The sequence below is a fragment of the Anastrepha ludens genome, chromosome 2 (assembly GCF_028408465.1).
Source record: "Anastrepha ludens isolate Willacy chromosome 2, idAnaLude1.1, whole genome shotgun sequence".
Lineage (NCBI taxonomy): Eukaryota > Metazoa > Arthropoda > Insecta > Diptera > Tephritidae > Anastrepha > Anastrepha ludens.
The window spans coordinates 146,144,430-146,158,535 of NC_071498.1; the positions used below are offsets into that span (position 1 = coordinate 146,144,430).

At 37.3% G+C, this 14,106-nt stretch overlaps 1 protein-coding gene across 1 annotated transcript in view; it reads left to right on the forward strand.

The window, feature by feature from the left end:
• The first annotated feature begins 9,052 nt into the window (after window positions 1-9,052).
• LOC128855501 (uncharacterized) overlaps window positions 9,053-14,106 on the forward strand; it is a 198,863-nt gene continuing 193,809 nt past the window's right edge. The window contains exon 1 of the mRNA XM_054090457.1: window positions 9,053-10,678. Coding sequence (XP_053946432.1) covers window positions 10,557-10,678 — 122 coding nt within the window. The 5' untranslated portion in view covers window positions 9,053-10,556. The remainder of the gene's footprint in view (window positions 10,679-14,106) is intronic.

Consider the following 14,106-nt stretch of genomic DNA (forward strand, 5'->3'; position numbering starts at 1 on the left):
TTGGTGACCATGAACCATTTCTAACCAACGTCTGTGGCAATTAACTAAACAAAAACCAATGGAAAAGGCAATTATGCGCAGAAAGTACAAATGGCAAATGGACATACGCTTCAAAAAAATTCCAGACGAAATAACTAATTCAGCTCTGTAGTGGAATCCACAAGAAATAGAGGCCGGCCTAAATTTAGTTGGCGAAAATTAATAAGGAGGCCAGCAAATCTTTTAACGCACTGAAATATGTAGCAAGAAACCGTGATTTCGAGGAAATCTATTGTAGATTGACTAAGTTCTTAATTAGGATTGGATTGTAATATTGGAAGAGGTCAATAATAATAATAATAATAACACTATTTTTGCTAGCTGAGATTTCTTTTCCTGCAGGGTTATCAGTGTTTTGTCAATAAGTACGCGTGTACATACTTATCAACGTACATGGAGATACTTGTGGATGCATGTATACATATATATGTATGTATAAGTGACTTTTTCCCTACTATCGGCTGTGTGTGCGTGGCGCGGTTAGCGGCTAATCGCTACGTTAGTCGTCTGCTTACCTGCCATTAAGTAGCGCACTGGTTGTGTTTTGTTTGCTTAGCATTGCTTTTGTGATTGTTGTTGATACTTTTTCAGGGTTTTCGTTGCTTTGATTAGCACATACGCTCGCCAATAGGTTTGCGCTTGCTTTTTATGCTTTTTTATCTGTCGGATTAAATCCCTCTCCATTGCTCTGGCGCGTTTTGGAATGGGCAAAAACTGTCAGTGCCCTCGTTGAGTTGGGTATTCATGAAATCTGAATGTTTTTCTTTATTCTTCGATTGAGAGTGAATAAAAGGCTGAATAGATTACCTACAATAACTTATGTACATATTATAAATATTTTGCTTACACACATTCATATATTTAGCTGCGTAAATTTTAAACTGGCTCAAATTAAAGCAGTGAAGGATTTATGCAAATCCTTGAAATCTGTGTGGTTATCTGCTGCAATAACTACCCATCAATGCAATTAACTGAACAAATATAAATTTAATTCATTTTAATCTAAATTTTACAATTTTAATATTGTACAATACTAAAAAGACTCTCACACATCCTGTGTTGTCGGTGTATTGACCAGCATATTATAGAACACTTATTAAAGGCTTCGAAAATATGCTTGGTAAAGAATGTGATGCCTTTCTTGTTGCATTCTTAGTGGAACAATAAGGGATAGTTAGGAAAATATTTTCTTGAATTACAAGATGTAGCAGCACCTAAGCTGTAGAAGTCTTGATATTTACCTGGATGTACAATTGGCATATGGAACAGGTTGACCTTTGAGCAGAGTAGGCTTTGATCCTTTGAACCTTTATGCCTCCCTGGAGCCATTGGAAATAATAATATTAAAAAGTGCGTGCAGCGTATTACACATAACAGAAGTGAAACTTTCAAGGCAGACAGAGAAAGAGGGAGAGACCCGAAAGAAAATGAGAGAGAGAAAGAATATATATCTAAATAAGTTCACAACATTTGCAGAGAATACAAATAGACAAAATTCATAAAAAACGGAGAAGGGTCGACCTTTGTAGGTAAACGTCGGACACAAATCATGACAACAACGTGCACTACTCCGAGCATTTATCACCCGCACAAACGCAACGATTCCAGGACCGCAGCAACGGCACAAATTACCGCAAGGCAATACCAATAAATCCGACGCCGGAATGGATAGCACTATATAGTACGAACAAGCACTAGCCAGGAAACGGAAATAAGCGCCAAAAATATATTTCCTACAAGTTTGCACCAACAAACAAGCGCCAAAAAGAAGGCACCAAACAAAAAACGCCAAAAAAAATTGAGACCAAAAAACGCCCCAAACAGTAGTCATCAGGGAAATATAACGCCAAAAAGTAGGCACCAAAAATATATTTATCCTACAAGTTTGCACCAACAAACAAGCGCCAAAAAGAAGGCACAAAAAAAAAAACGCCAAAAAAATTGAACCCAAAAACGCCCGAAACAGTAGTCACCAGGGAAATATAACGCCAAAAAGTAGGCACCAAAAATACATTTCCTACAAGTTTGCACCAACAAACAAGCGCCAAAAAGAAGGCACCAAAAAACAAACGCCAAAAAAATTGGGACCAAAAAACGCCCCAAACAGTAGCCACCAGGGAAATATAACGCCAAAAAGTAGGCACCAAAAATATATTTCCTACAAGTTTGCACCAACAAGCAAGCGTAAAAAAGTAGGCAGTGTTATTTCTCACTAAATTAGCAACCACCAGGAAAAACTCAAGAAAAATAGCCTAAAGTGTATCTAAGATATATGTATATAAGGTATAGCTCGCTCTCTCCTTTTCCTCTACGCTTTATCTTTTTTCTCTCTCGCGGAACGAAGATGCCCAAAACGTTGGCATGGCACGCATGGCCTTGAAATTTTCTCTCCATTCTCGCTCTTCCATCGACGCCTAAAAAGTTTCACTTCAATAATATAAATAATAAAAATCAAAAATACTTATTACATTAAAATCGTCATTTACCAAAAGTACCGTCGGAAACTCTGTTAACTGAAGTATATCGATAGAAACCAAATGAGTTTTTCAATTTCCCAACCCATGTATGAGAAAATCTACATATAGGTAATTTGCCGATCTAGCCATGCCCTGAGGTAATATACAATTTCTAGGCGTACTACAAATGTAAAGAAATTACAGAATCTAAGGAACAAATTCTTTCGTAAATTCAGAAAATCCAAAGAATCTAATCATTTTATGAAGTTTAAAGAATATTCTGATATATACAACCGCAAAGACAAGTTTGGACATAATAACTACATTTTGAATTATGAAGCCAATGTAAAAACCAATCCAAAAGCCTTTTGGGGTTTCATTATATTAAAAAAACTGCTCTAAAAATTTAAGAGAAGCCTTATTTTTCAATTAAATAAGTATGAATTCTGCTAATGAGGTTAACTGCCTCTTCGCCGATATTTTTAAATCCAATTTTATTCCCTTGTCTTTTAGTAATTGTGAATTTGAGTATTATCCGAATTCGTCCGTTGACTTTGTCTCCATCTATTTGTCTTCGGATGATGTTGCTAAAGGTATCGCTAAAGTAAATAATTCTTTACAAACAGATGTCGATGGTCTTTCGGCTGCTGCGCCTAAAAATTGTTTTTCGCTTACCTGTCCTCTCCAGTTATTTTATTTTTTATTACTTATTGGCTCTTATTAAACCAATTTTTAAATGCGGAAACAAGAGTGATGTGAGCGATTGCAGACCTATTTTATAGCTTTCGACTACCTCTAAGTTGTTTGAATGCATTGTTCCAACCAGCATGGCTTCATCCCTGGTAATACGATCTTAAAATCTATTCTATTGTGAAAAACTCATCCCATTCATAAATGCTTCAAAACGAGTTTGATAATGTTTTTTCTTGGTTTATTAGTAATCACCTATTTTTAAATATTCCGAAATGCTACCCCATTACTTTCGCAAAGTGTTTTTCTCCTTTAACGACATCTTATTTCATCTCTTATTGCTGTATGGGATCGGTCCGAGAAATTTTGGATTTAGACAAATTTTTGATGTAAAACTAACTTTTACTAGTCGTATCAGTTATATAATTTCGAAATCTTACACCATATTAGCGTTTGCAAGGCGCGACAGTACAGAATTTACAAGCCCTTATACTCATAAAATGCTCTTAACATTATTTGTTTGTTCTGAATTGGAATATGCATCCTTCATTTGGACAGGGTCATGCCTGAAACATAACTCGAATTGAAAGTTTTCATTGGCTTTGTTCTACGTTTCCTTCGTTTTCGTGTGGCGCATACCCTCATACTATTCCAGATGCCTGCTTATCAATTGGGAATCTCTTCAGATCCGCCAATATTTTTTGTATCTATCTTTCTTGTTTCCCTTCTGGAGCGAATATATTTTAATGCCCCATCTAGATCGCTTCGTAATTAAAATTTTTTCTATATTGGCGTTATAGGAACTCTGTATGTAGGGCATGCATCCGGTCATGAGCGCTCTGGTTGTACTATTTACAAATCTAAGGGGGATGGACTTTGTCTTTTCTAAACACTCTAAACTAATTTTTACTTAAATAAAAAATAAATCAGATTAAGTAAAAAGTTCTGAATTTTTTGCGCTGAACTATATCTCTCAATATTTACAACTCATCGGGTGATACTAGACGATAATTTACAGTTGAAAAGTTCTTTGGCAGTTTTTTGTTTGGTGAGGCCACATAGTTTTGTGCCACAGCGTTCCAAAATGAAGGCAGATAAAGAGAAAATTCGTTACCTTCTTCAGCAAAGTTTGGATATCAATTTTGTAATAAAGGGTGATCAATTTAGAGGTATCGGATTTTAAACTGAAATAAAACAACGAAAGTTCAAATTGATTGGACAAGCTTTATTATTTTTGTGTACGACCATTCATGGCATTTATGTATTTTTAAAAATTTGATTTTGAATGAATTCGGCAGGTATCTCGTGAATAACTTTAGTAATTTTGACTTCCAATGCTTCAATCGAAGCTGGTTTATCCACAAAGCATTTAGACTTTACATATATATATTATATATTATATATATATGTGGGATTCGTTTTCCGTTCAAATAAACGTTTGTTTTAACGTTTACAATTTTTATTCAATTTGATGTTATAATACGCTTGCGTCCGGCCTGTCCTGTGCTTCTATTCGGAAAGAAAGTTCGTTTTCGTAACGTTTTAGTTCCGAGTCCTTCTCGTTCGGTCAGTGATGCCCATTACAATTAAATTCGTTCAGTATGCAGAGATGCATTTACTTATATTATAATCTAAAAACCGTGTTCACTTATGTAGTCCTTCGTTCGTCTGTCAATCCCACATATATTTATCATTGACGCGCACACCCTTTTTGGGTGTTTGGCCGAGCTCCTCCTCCTATTTGTGGTGTGCGTCTTGATGATGTTCCACAATTGGAGGGATCTACAGTTTCAAGCCGACTCCGAACGGCAGATATTTTTATGAGGAGCCTTTTCATGGCAGAAATACACTCGGAGGTTTGCCATTGTCTGTCGAAGGGCGACCTCTATTAGAAAAATGTTTTTCTTAATTTTGGTGTTTCACCGAGATTCGAACCGACGTTCTCTCTGTGAATTCCGAATGGTAACCACGTACCAACCCATTCGGCTACGGCGGCCAGACTTTACAGATCTCCGCAAATAAAAGCCCGAAGTGTGATATTGCACCATCTAGGTGGCCAATCCACTGGTCCGAGACGAGCGATGAATTGCTCACCGAAATGACGACGCAGTAAATCGATTGTTTTACGGGCAAGTGCAGTCTTTTTGCAACTAAGTGTTATGGTGATCTCCATCAATTTCCGGCATAAAAAAGTCGTTTATTATGCCACGATAGCGTTCGCCATTCACTATTATATTGGCGCCAGCTCCGTCTTTCAAAAATTAGGGCTGATGATTCCGCCAGCCTACAGGCCGCATCAAAGGGTTGTTTTCAATGGATCTAATGTCTGTTCTTGAATGACTTCGAGTTGCTCTTTAGCCCAAATATAGCAGTTTTGCTTATTGACGTAGCCATTAAGCCAAAAATGGGCCTCATCGTTGAACATAAGTTGGCTTGAGCGCGCGATGAACACTTTTTACAGAGCGTCGATTTTCGCAATGCAGTTATACGATTTGAGGCACATAGTTTTAACTATGCGCTCGAAGCTGAGAAAGCTTAGATGGAGGATGAGTTTATTGCAAATGTTACTATGACTAGTAAGGAAGGCTCAATTCGGTCTGTACCCAACTTTATATACTCACGCACATTAAAGTACAATTACGGCCAGGTTACGTTAATTTTTTTGGATCAAACAAACTCAAAGATGATGGGAGTTATAGTTTGCCACATTAGAGGGATGGACGGAAATTTAGTCTTAACATATGTACATATAAAAAGTGGGCGTGGTTTTTATCGAATCTCAATAGTATTTAAGTTGAATGTAAATGAAGTGGGGAGCTGTGTACTCTTACCAAGCTTACGGAAGTTTTGTTAAGCTCATCTATCATCACTTTGTTTTTTGACAGAGGAGCGACCTGGTCTATTGTAAATACAAGTATACGTATATACGTGTATGTATGTCTATACCACAGTGAGAGTTTACAAAGTAGTTGTCAGAGGATATCTGTACCAATTTAGCATAGATATAGTAAATAAATATGTACACAATTGCAAACAAGTAAACAGAACCTAAATAAATGATGAAACAAACAAAAAAAAAAATACAGAAAAAAAAACGAACTTTTAGTCCATCCCTTTCATACAAGAGAAGAGGTGGCACTCGAAAACATTTGTAAGTATGTAAAAGATGTTTTCCTGAAAAAGCATATCAAGCCAATTGTCCCTCCAGTGTACCTCTTGTTTAGGCGGTTGTTTTCGGATGTGCTGACGAATTGCCATGTACCCACTTGCTTAAGTCTATTCAACTCAGCTATTGTGGAAAGTAATTCCATGAGCAATCATACATTACATGAAAGTACTTTCCGAAAGCAACCAAAAAGTAACTTGCTGGTTCACTTTCTGATATTCATTTTAGCCATTCATACTGCGCTTGTCAATATATTGCTTTCTTTTTTGACATTTAATGGCGACTGTGTTGTCCTTTTGTCAGAGATTATTTGTCAAAATGATTTTAAGAAGGTAAAAAATGGACACGCAATTTGTTATTAAAAGAGGCACTTATACTGGTGAGAGGCTCTTATATCGGTTTTCCAATACGAAAAATCGAGTAAAATTATTGAGCCGTATACATTTCAATTTCGGTGAAAATTTTTCAGGAGCGTCTATTAGAAGCTAAGGGAATCGGTGTTAGTACATTTCCTTGGTGAACATTTCATGTAGTGCCTTCCCCTGCAAGCTCAGCTGCTTTGCAATTACCTTCTATATTTCTATGGCCTGGTTCATCATCAGGTATATTTTAAAATATTGCGATACTTCGCATCATAATGTGTGGCATTCAACTACCCTTTTTTGACGAGTATTTTACTGACTCGAACGATTTCAGGGCCGCCTGACTATTCCAGTAGGCATATACTTTCCTCGTAGTCAGGGATCTCTTGCTTAATAGCAATAAGCCTTTCCTATAGCGATAACTTCTGCCTGAAATACACTACAGTGATTAGGCAAGCGAAAGGATGCACTGATGCCCAGCCTTTCAGAGTAAACTCGTCCACCTACCTGTCCATCAAGCTTAGACCCGCCAGTAAATACACTGCCTCAATCCTCTTTAGAAGCGAATATTGGGGTAAAGAGTTTATTAATATAGTTGAATGATCTTTATTGAATGGTTTTAGGAGGGCTAGTTCTCTGAGCCTCAATGCTGACTGGCAGTTAGTTACTTAACACATAAGTTAACTGGCAATAAGTATAAAATTACATTTAGTGCTTCTGTGGGAGTAGTTCGAAGAGCTACACTTATACGTAAGCTTGCTGTTCTTTAAATACGTGCAAATCGGTTCACAATAACATTTTTATCAAGTGTTTAAATATTTATCACCATACTCATATTTCGACCAGTAGAATCGGTCTTACCACTACTGAATACAACCAGTGCACTATTTTCGGAGATAAATCAAATTAGCCCTATGATTTTCTTGCATGAGTAAAGTGCTGTTGAGGCTCCTGTCTTCTACATTTAAGGATTCCCGTTGGTCTAGAGCTCGAAAATTTAGGGTATTTTCAGGAAGTTTTTTTTACAATAAAAAAAATTAACACGATATTTAATTTTTTAGGCTTTTTATTTAACATCTTTTACATACAAAAATGAAAAACTAAATTTTTTTTTTTAATTTTAATAGTTTTAAAAATGGCGCGCACCGAAAGTTGACACTCCCGAAATATTAGACCTGGACGGTGTTGTCCATTTTGGCTCTTCTATTTATTTGAAACACAAAAACCAAAACCAGTATGGCTGGAACATATTAAAATTTCAGACAATTCGGTTCAATAGTTTTTTGTTTTGACAACACCAGGCCAAAAAAAAGTCGTTTCGAGATAAATGAGTTTAAAGTTTGAGGTACAGGAGCGCGCGGACCGCTCTCTACCTAGTTAATGTGCTGTAGAAGCTTTAATATTGAGAATTTCTGCATGAAAATTTCACAGTATATTTTTAAGATACTATACTTTCGAAATATCGAAAAAACAAAAAATCGATTTTTGGAAATTTCTAGACCACCGGGTCTCCTTAAATTCCAATTCAGCTTTCTATCTTTAATTAAGCTTAGGTAGTGAATATTTTCACTGAACGACAAGGTGATTCCATTCAATGTCGGTGGTCTTACTCCCGTAAATGATCTTTCCTTGTGAATAATACCAGTACAGTATTTGAAGCGTTTACGTCTAGTCCACATTACTTCGACCATTGATCTACCTCATTTAATAAGCTCTGCATAATTTCACAGATTGTAGTCGGAAATGGTGTGAACTTAGACACTTCCTTGCTGGTTCAAAAAAATTTAATTTAAAAAAATATCCACAAAAAAGTATCGAACTGCCACATCCTTATAACTACATATTTTCTGCACACACCAGTGCATACGCATACATATTTAAGTAATCATGTGTAGGTGTAAGGTGTAAGTAGGGAATGAAACTGGATATACATATTTTCACGCCAAGTGTGCAACTTTTATTTTCCTTTGTTTTTCCTTACCATATTCAAGCATTGTTTAACGCGGACGAGTAGCCTTTAATGAAGAGGATATATGCATGGGCGCATACTTGGCACATGCACTGTATACAAGTAGGAGTATTTGCGTACGCATGTGTGCTGTGCACATTATAATGTTACTTGCAAATATGAGTGTGTGTGTATGTGCGTAAAAGTGTGAAATACGCAGAAAACCGTGTCAAGAAAAACAAAAAAAAAAAAAAATACAAGCAAAAATGTTGAAGGATATTATATTCTTAACCTTTTGCCACACTTGCCGTTATATGGCATGGAATATATATTACTTATAAATATGTGCATATGTTTTTACGAGTTTTATGTTAGTTGTTTTAGTAAATTTTTGTTGGCTTTATGTTTGCAGCGCGCACGAGTGTTGGCTACAACAATAGAGGTGCTAACAATAACAACAACAAAAACGTCAGACAGGCACTCTAGAGGTACTCACCTAAATAAGGCACCAAGACAAAGACTAAGAAGGCCAACAACAACAACAACAACAAGAAAAAAATATAAAAAAAAGCACCACAATCCTTAGAGAGATTTAGTGGTCGTGACCACGGCGGTGACCTCACCTACGGCACAAAAGTTGTTGGCGGCGACAGCGACAGCGACACCGACTGCGAGCATCAAATCGGTTGGGCGGCCGGATGGGTGTTATGGCTTACCAATCTAACCAATTTAACCACTCACACATCGCTTATCCTACAAATAGATATACATCTGCTGACAAATACTACGCTGTTATTGATAGTTCAAACTAACAGTAATATAATTTGCTTATACAGCGAAGAGGTATAATAAAAATAAAGCTTGTTATTCGAGCGTCATAACGACCAAAGCGATCATAATCGGCGAAAGTGGCGAAGGACAATGACAATGCGACAGTTCATGCGGAAAGTGAGAGAGAAGAGTAAAGGACAAAAATTAACAATTCTAAAATTGACAAATAAAGCAATAGAAAAGTAAATACTCGCATCGGCGAATTGTGGTTGTATGCCAGCGTGAAACGTTGAGTGGCAAAGTCAGCGCTTGCCTACTCTTCGACCCTTCGCTTTCGCTGCTATTTCTCACTCTATTTCTTCTCAATCTACTGGTAGACTGTTAGTTGTCATCTCTGTCTTGCATCTCATACGAATGCGAGTAAGTAAATGGGTTAGCAAATGCTTGTATTATAAATCTATCAAAAGCACGCTACAAATCCAATACTACGAATCAACCAAATCAACCGAATCAATTTGGTAAAAACGAAAAAAAAAAATACGCTCTGCACAGAGCGAGCTAGAGAAAAAGCGTAGAAGCAGTGCTCGAATCAATCGCTCAGTCAAGCGTGCAACCAACCAGCCAACCAAAGATCCGAGCCAACCAATCAAACAAAATAATAAAAAAAGAAAACAATTCTAACATACCAAATAACTAAATTGAAAATACCCACGAAGAGACAGATAAACAAAAAAATGTAAATAAATTGCCAAAAAAGCAAAGAAGGAAATAAGTTTTCGAATAATCCTAAACCAAAGGCGGCTAAACCTTTGCAAGGTCACAGCACTTAATAATCATAGCAGCCTTTTCGCACACTTGAGACAAGAGTAAAAAACAAAATCCAGTGCTGCCGTCAAAAGCAGCTGCAGAGAATTCAGCAACTACGAGGCCAGCATTCGAATCACCATCAAAATTTGTCTCATCACACACGAAAAATACTCATTGCCCACTTACCGTACACGAAAGTGAACACATTCTTCGTGGCTGCGCCTCTACGCAAACGCTTTTCTATCACCACCACCACTACTACCATCTTTCCTTCGGCTATAACCGGGTTCGTAGGCAACGTTGAGTTAGCGAATAAAATGGAAGATGCACCGCCACCGCAGAAAAAGAGCACTACACTCTCCGTTGACCGGGCAGCGTTTTTGTTGTTGCGCGTTAAAAAAGCATTCAAGAAGAAACGTCAACAGCGCAAGGAGAAACAGTAAGTTTAGATTTGTAAACATATATTTATGTATATATATACAGGGTGGCGCAAAATTAACAACCTTATCGGAAGATTTATAATTGTTGCAAATGTCGGCATTTGTGAACTAGACAGCTGCAGTATACAAACGGATAGTGGAGCGCGTAAATGTCAAAATAAAGATTTTCGTCACTGAAACACAGTTTGTTTCTTTAGTAAAAAGTTTTTTCTAATAGCGATCACCCTTCGGCAGGCAATGGCAAACCTCCGAGTGTATTTCTGCCATGGAAAAGCTCCTCATAAAAACTCTTTGCCGTTCGGAGCTGGCTTAGAATTGCAGGTCCGTCCATTTGTAAAACAACATCAAGACGCACACCCCAAATATGAGGAGAAGCTCGGCCAAACACTTAACGCCAATTATTTATTTATTTAAAAAAGTTTTTCAAAATCAAAAATGGATGAATATTTTTGCGCCACCTTGTTCAAATATTATGTATTTACGTATGATAGTTATTGTTGTAGTTGTAAGGTGTTACTATCACTTCAAAAGTATATGTATTGGCAGAAATTTTGTAACTGATTAATTTTATTACCGAATTTATTATTGGTACCATTCCTTGTACGAGTAATTGCAACTTTAGCGCCTAGCCGAAGTATAATTCATAGAGGGGAAAACAAAAAATGTAATAGAAAATGCAACTCAACACTTACTAACCTACTCGTTTTCAGTACCTTACTACCAGCTTTCTTGCAGTTGAAGTGGAATAGAATGGAATTGTGGATGACCAGAACTTTTCCAAGCATTCAGCAATCCTGCATATCACACTTAAAGCTAAGGGGAAAGATTTTAAGAGACGGGAGAAACAGGTGATGCCGGAACTCATTACTCCTCTGCCAAGCATCACTACAGGCATTCATGAGCAACCTTTGATTTTAGTATAACTGCCTCCATTGATTTGATGGCTGTCTGGCTGTTCGAGAAGATATTTTTCGTAGTTTTTGTTACGGCGTGTGTATTAAGGTATACAGTTACCTCCTTTATGGTTTAGACTTCTGCCTGGTAGACGCTACAGTAGACCGGAAGTGGGATAGATAATTCTAGTCTTAATTGTTTTGAAAAAACTATATAGTCTACTTTATTTTCTAGCTTGGATTCATTCGTGTAAAAATTTATTTCCCCTCTTCTGCATAGTCTTTTAGTTTGCCTCTCTCTCTCTTAGCCTTAAAGGACATGTCGAAGGTGTGTTTAGGGAAAGAGTGAAAGAATAGTCGAGCTCTTTATTATAACAACTAATAGCACTTAGTATAAAAGCCGGTTTTTTCATAGCGCCATACTGTTAAATCTAAGCGCTGAAGCGGCGGATACGTGGTTTCCTATCAGATTTAGAGTAGGTTTTTTTCCTTGTTCACCCCACTGGAGAGCATAGGGCCTCGGCAAGACTCAGTCTTACATTGGTTTCGTTAGTCTATTTTGCTTTCTGGCAGGGTACGTGATTAGCCTGCCGCTACCAGTTTAGAGCGTCATGTGTTTCACATTTTTCTGTCAGAAGGATTACACAGATGGTTGAGGACTTCGGTTAATTTTGGTATGTCTGCGCTATTACAGCCTCTTCCTCTTGCTGGCACCACTGATGCAATGTGTAACTGTGTATTTTTCTTTGTTTTTTGCTTGTTTTAGCAGCCACAATGCAAGTAATTTAATTTTTTAGAGCAGGTACTCCAGGCAGTTTGTCGGGGGAAAAATAAAGTAGCTCGTCCTCTCTCCCAATACAGTCGATGCAAAAATTTGCCATCTAAGTGGGGCCAGACAGTGGCAGAGAAATTGTTCTATACTATTTTCATCCTCCAAACAAGCTGCACATAGCAGTTGCATATGATGCGTACGGTTACCATATTCCATCCCCATAAATTGTACTCCGTAATAAGCCCTATCAGGATTCGTAGCTCATTCCTCCTCTGTAGGGGGTGGAATTTTACTACCAGCTTGTCAGGTCTTTTCAGCAAACACTTGGTTGTTTTCCAGGTGCGCTTTATTAATGAATTCTTTCGCGCGACAGTTCCCGCTATGGTTGCCCCTGAAAAATGGCATCCAATTCATCAGCCAGTTCTTTGCTTTGAATACCACCAGAGTTTAGCTGTCACTGCAGTTCGTGATCTTAAGACCTCACCATCTTTTCCCAATTACCTAGTCTGCTATTTTAAGTATTACTAATACTTCCGACTGAAAAAACATTGGTGTCATACCTCAAGCAGTGAAACAACTGAAGTTAGTGCCCAAATGTCATCCGGTGTTAGCACCATTTTCAGTCTTGGAGCCGTCGATGTAGAAAGTAGTTCGCCTTTATTTTTCCAATGATAGAATGTAGTATTTTTATCATGGGAATACCTGTGTATCTCTGCATAAGAATTTTTCCAGATAGGAACTAGACAGCCTCTGCCGCAGCATTATAACAGTTAATAAAATAATGAATGCTAGACGCCAAAGGTTCCCGAATAATATTGGTTGCGAAAATTATGAGTTGAAAAAGTGTATGAAAAGTGATATCGAGAAGGAATCCAAATTTTTCATTAATTTCATTTAACCGTACGAATCTTTCGTTCATTTCTTGAAATAGTCGATCAACTGTTTCTTTCAAGACCCTTTTCATTTCTTCGATGGCACTCAAATCTGCATCAATCGAAATCTCTCCATCCATATCTTTTTATTCTTCATCGGCATCTTTCAGTTGCAACGTCCCATTTTTGACATAAAATTATCCCTTCTTCGAGTGAACGATGGCCTTTCTTTCATTTTCGAAATAATTTTGAAGAACCTTCAAATCTTTAGCAGCATCGTGAAAATTCATCGAAGGATCTTGCAGCCTCTTTTGAACGCGGTCAATGTGGATTAGTACTTTTTTCCAAAATCCCAGCAAAATCAAGAAAATCAAACTTCAACATTTGGTTGTTTATTTGCTGCGCATCACTTATTGTTTCACTTGTTTGATTCATGTCTTCGGCCTCTGTTTTCTCTCTATCGAACATACTGCTTTCTCCGTCGCGCTCGCGCCCCTCTACGCTGTTTGAAGTTTTTCGAGTCACCGGTAGTCATCAGCTAAACCGACTTTGTCTTTAAACAGCGTAGAGGGGGGCGGACAGTATACGTCTAAGTTTTTCTTGCTGGCGATGACAGAGTCGACTATCCTGACTTCTTGTATCTTTATTTAAAACTGAAGTTCAAAATCGCGACTGAATATACATTGAATATACAAAGTTGAGGGGTCACTTTGCGCCCCTACAGTGGCGCCCATGGCACGTGTCCTGCTTGCCATACCCTAGTTACGCTACTCATTATGAATTTAAACATTACACAAAATTGTACAATATCTTATCTTAAAATTTATTTTTAGATTTTTATTACGACTTTACTATATGATTTTTTTGTTATTTATATTGTAATATATTGC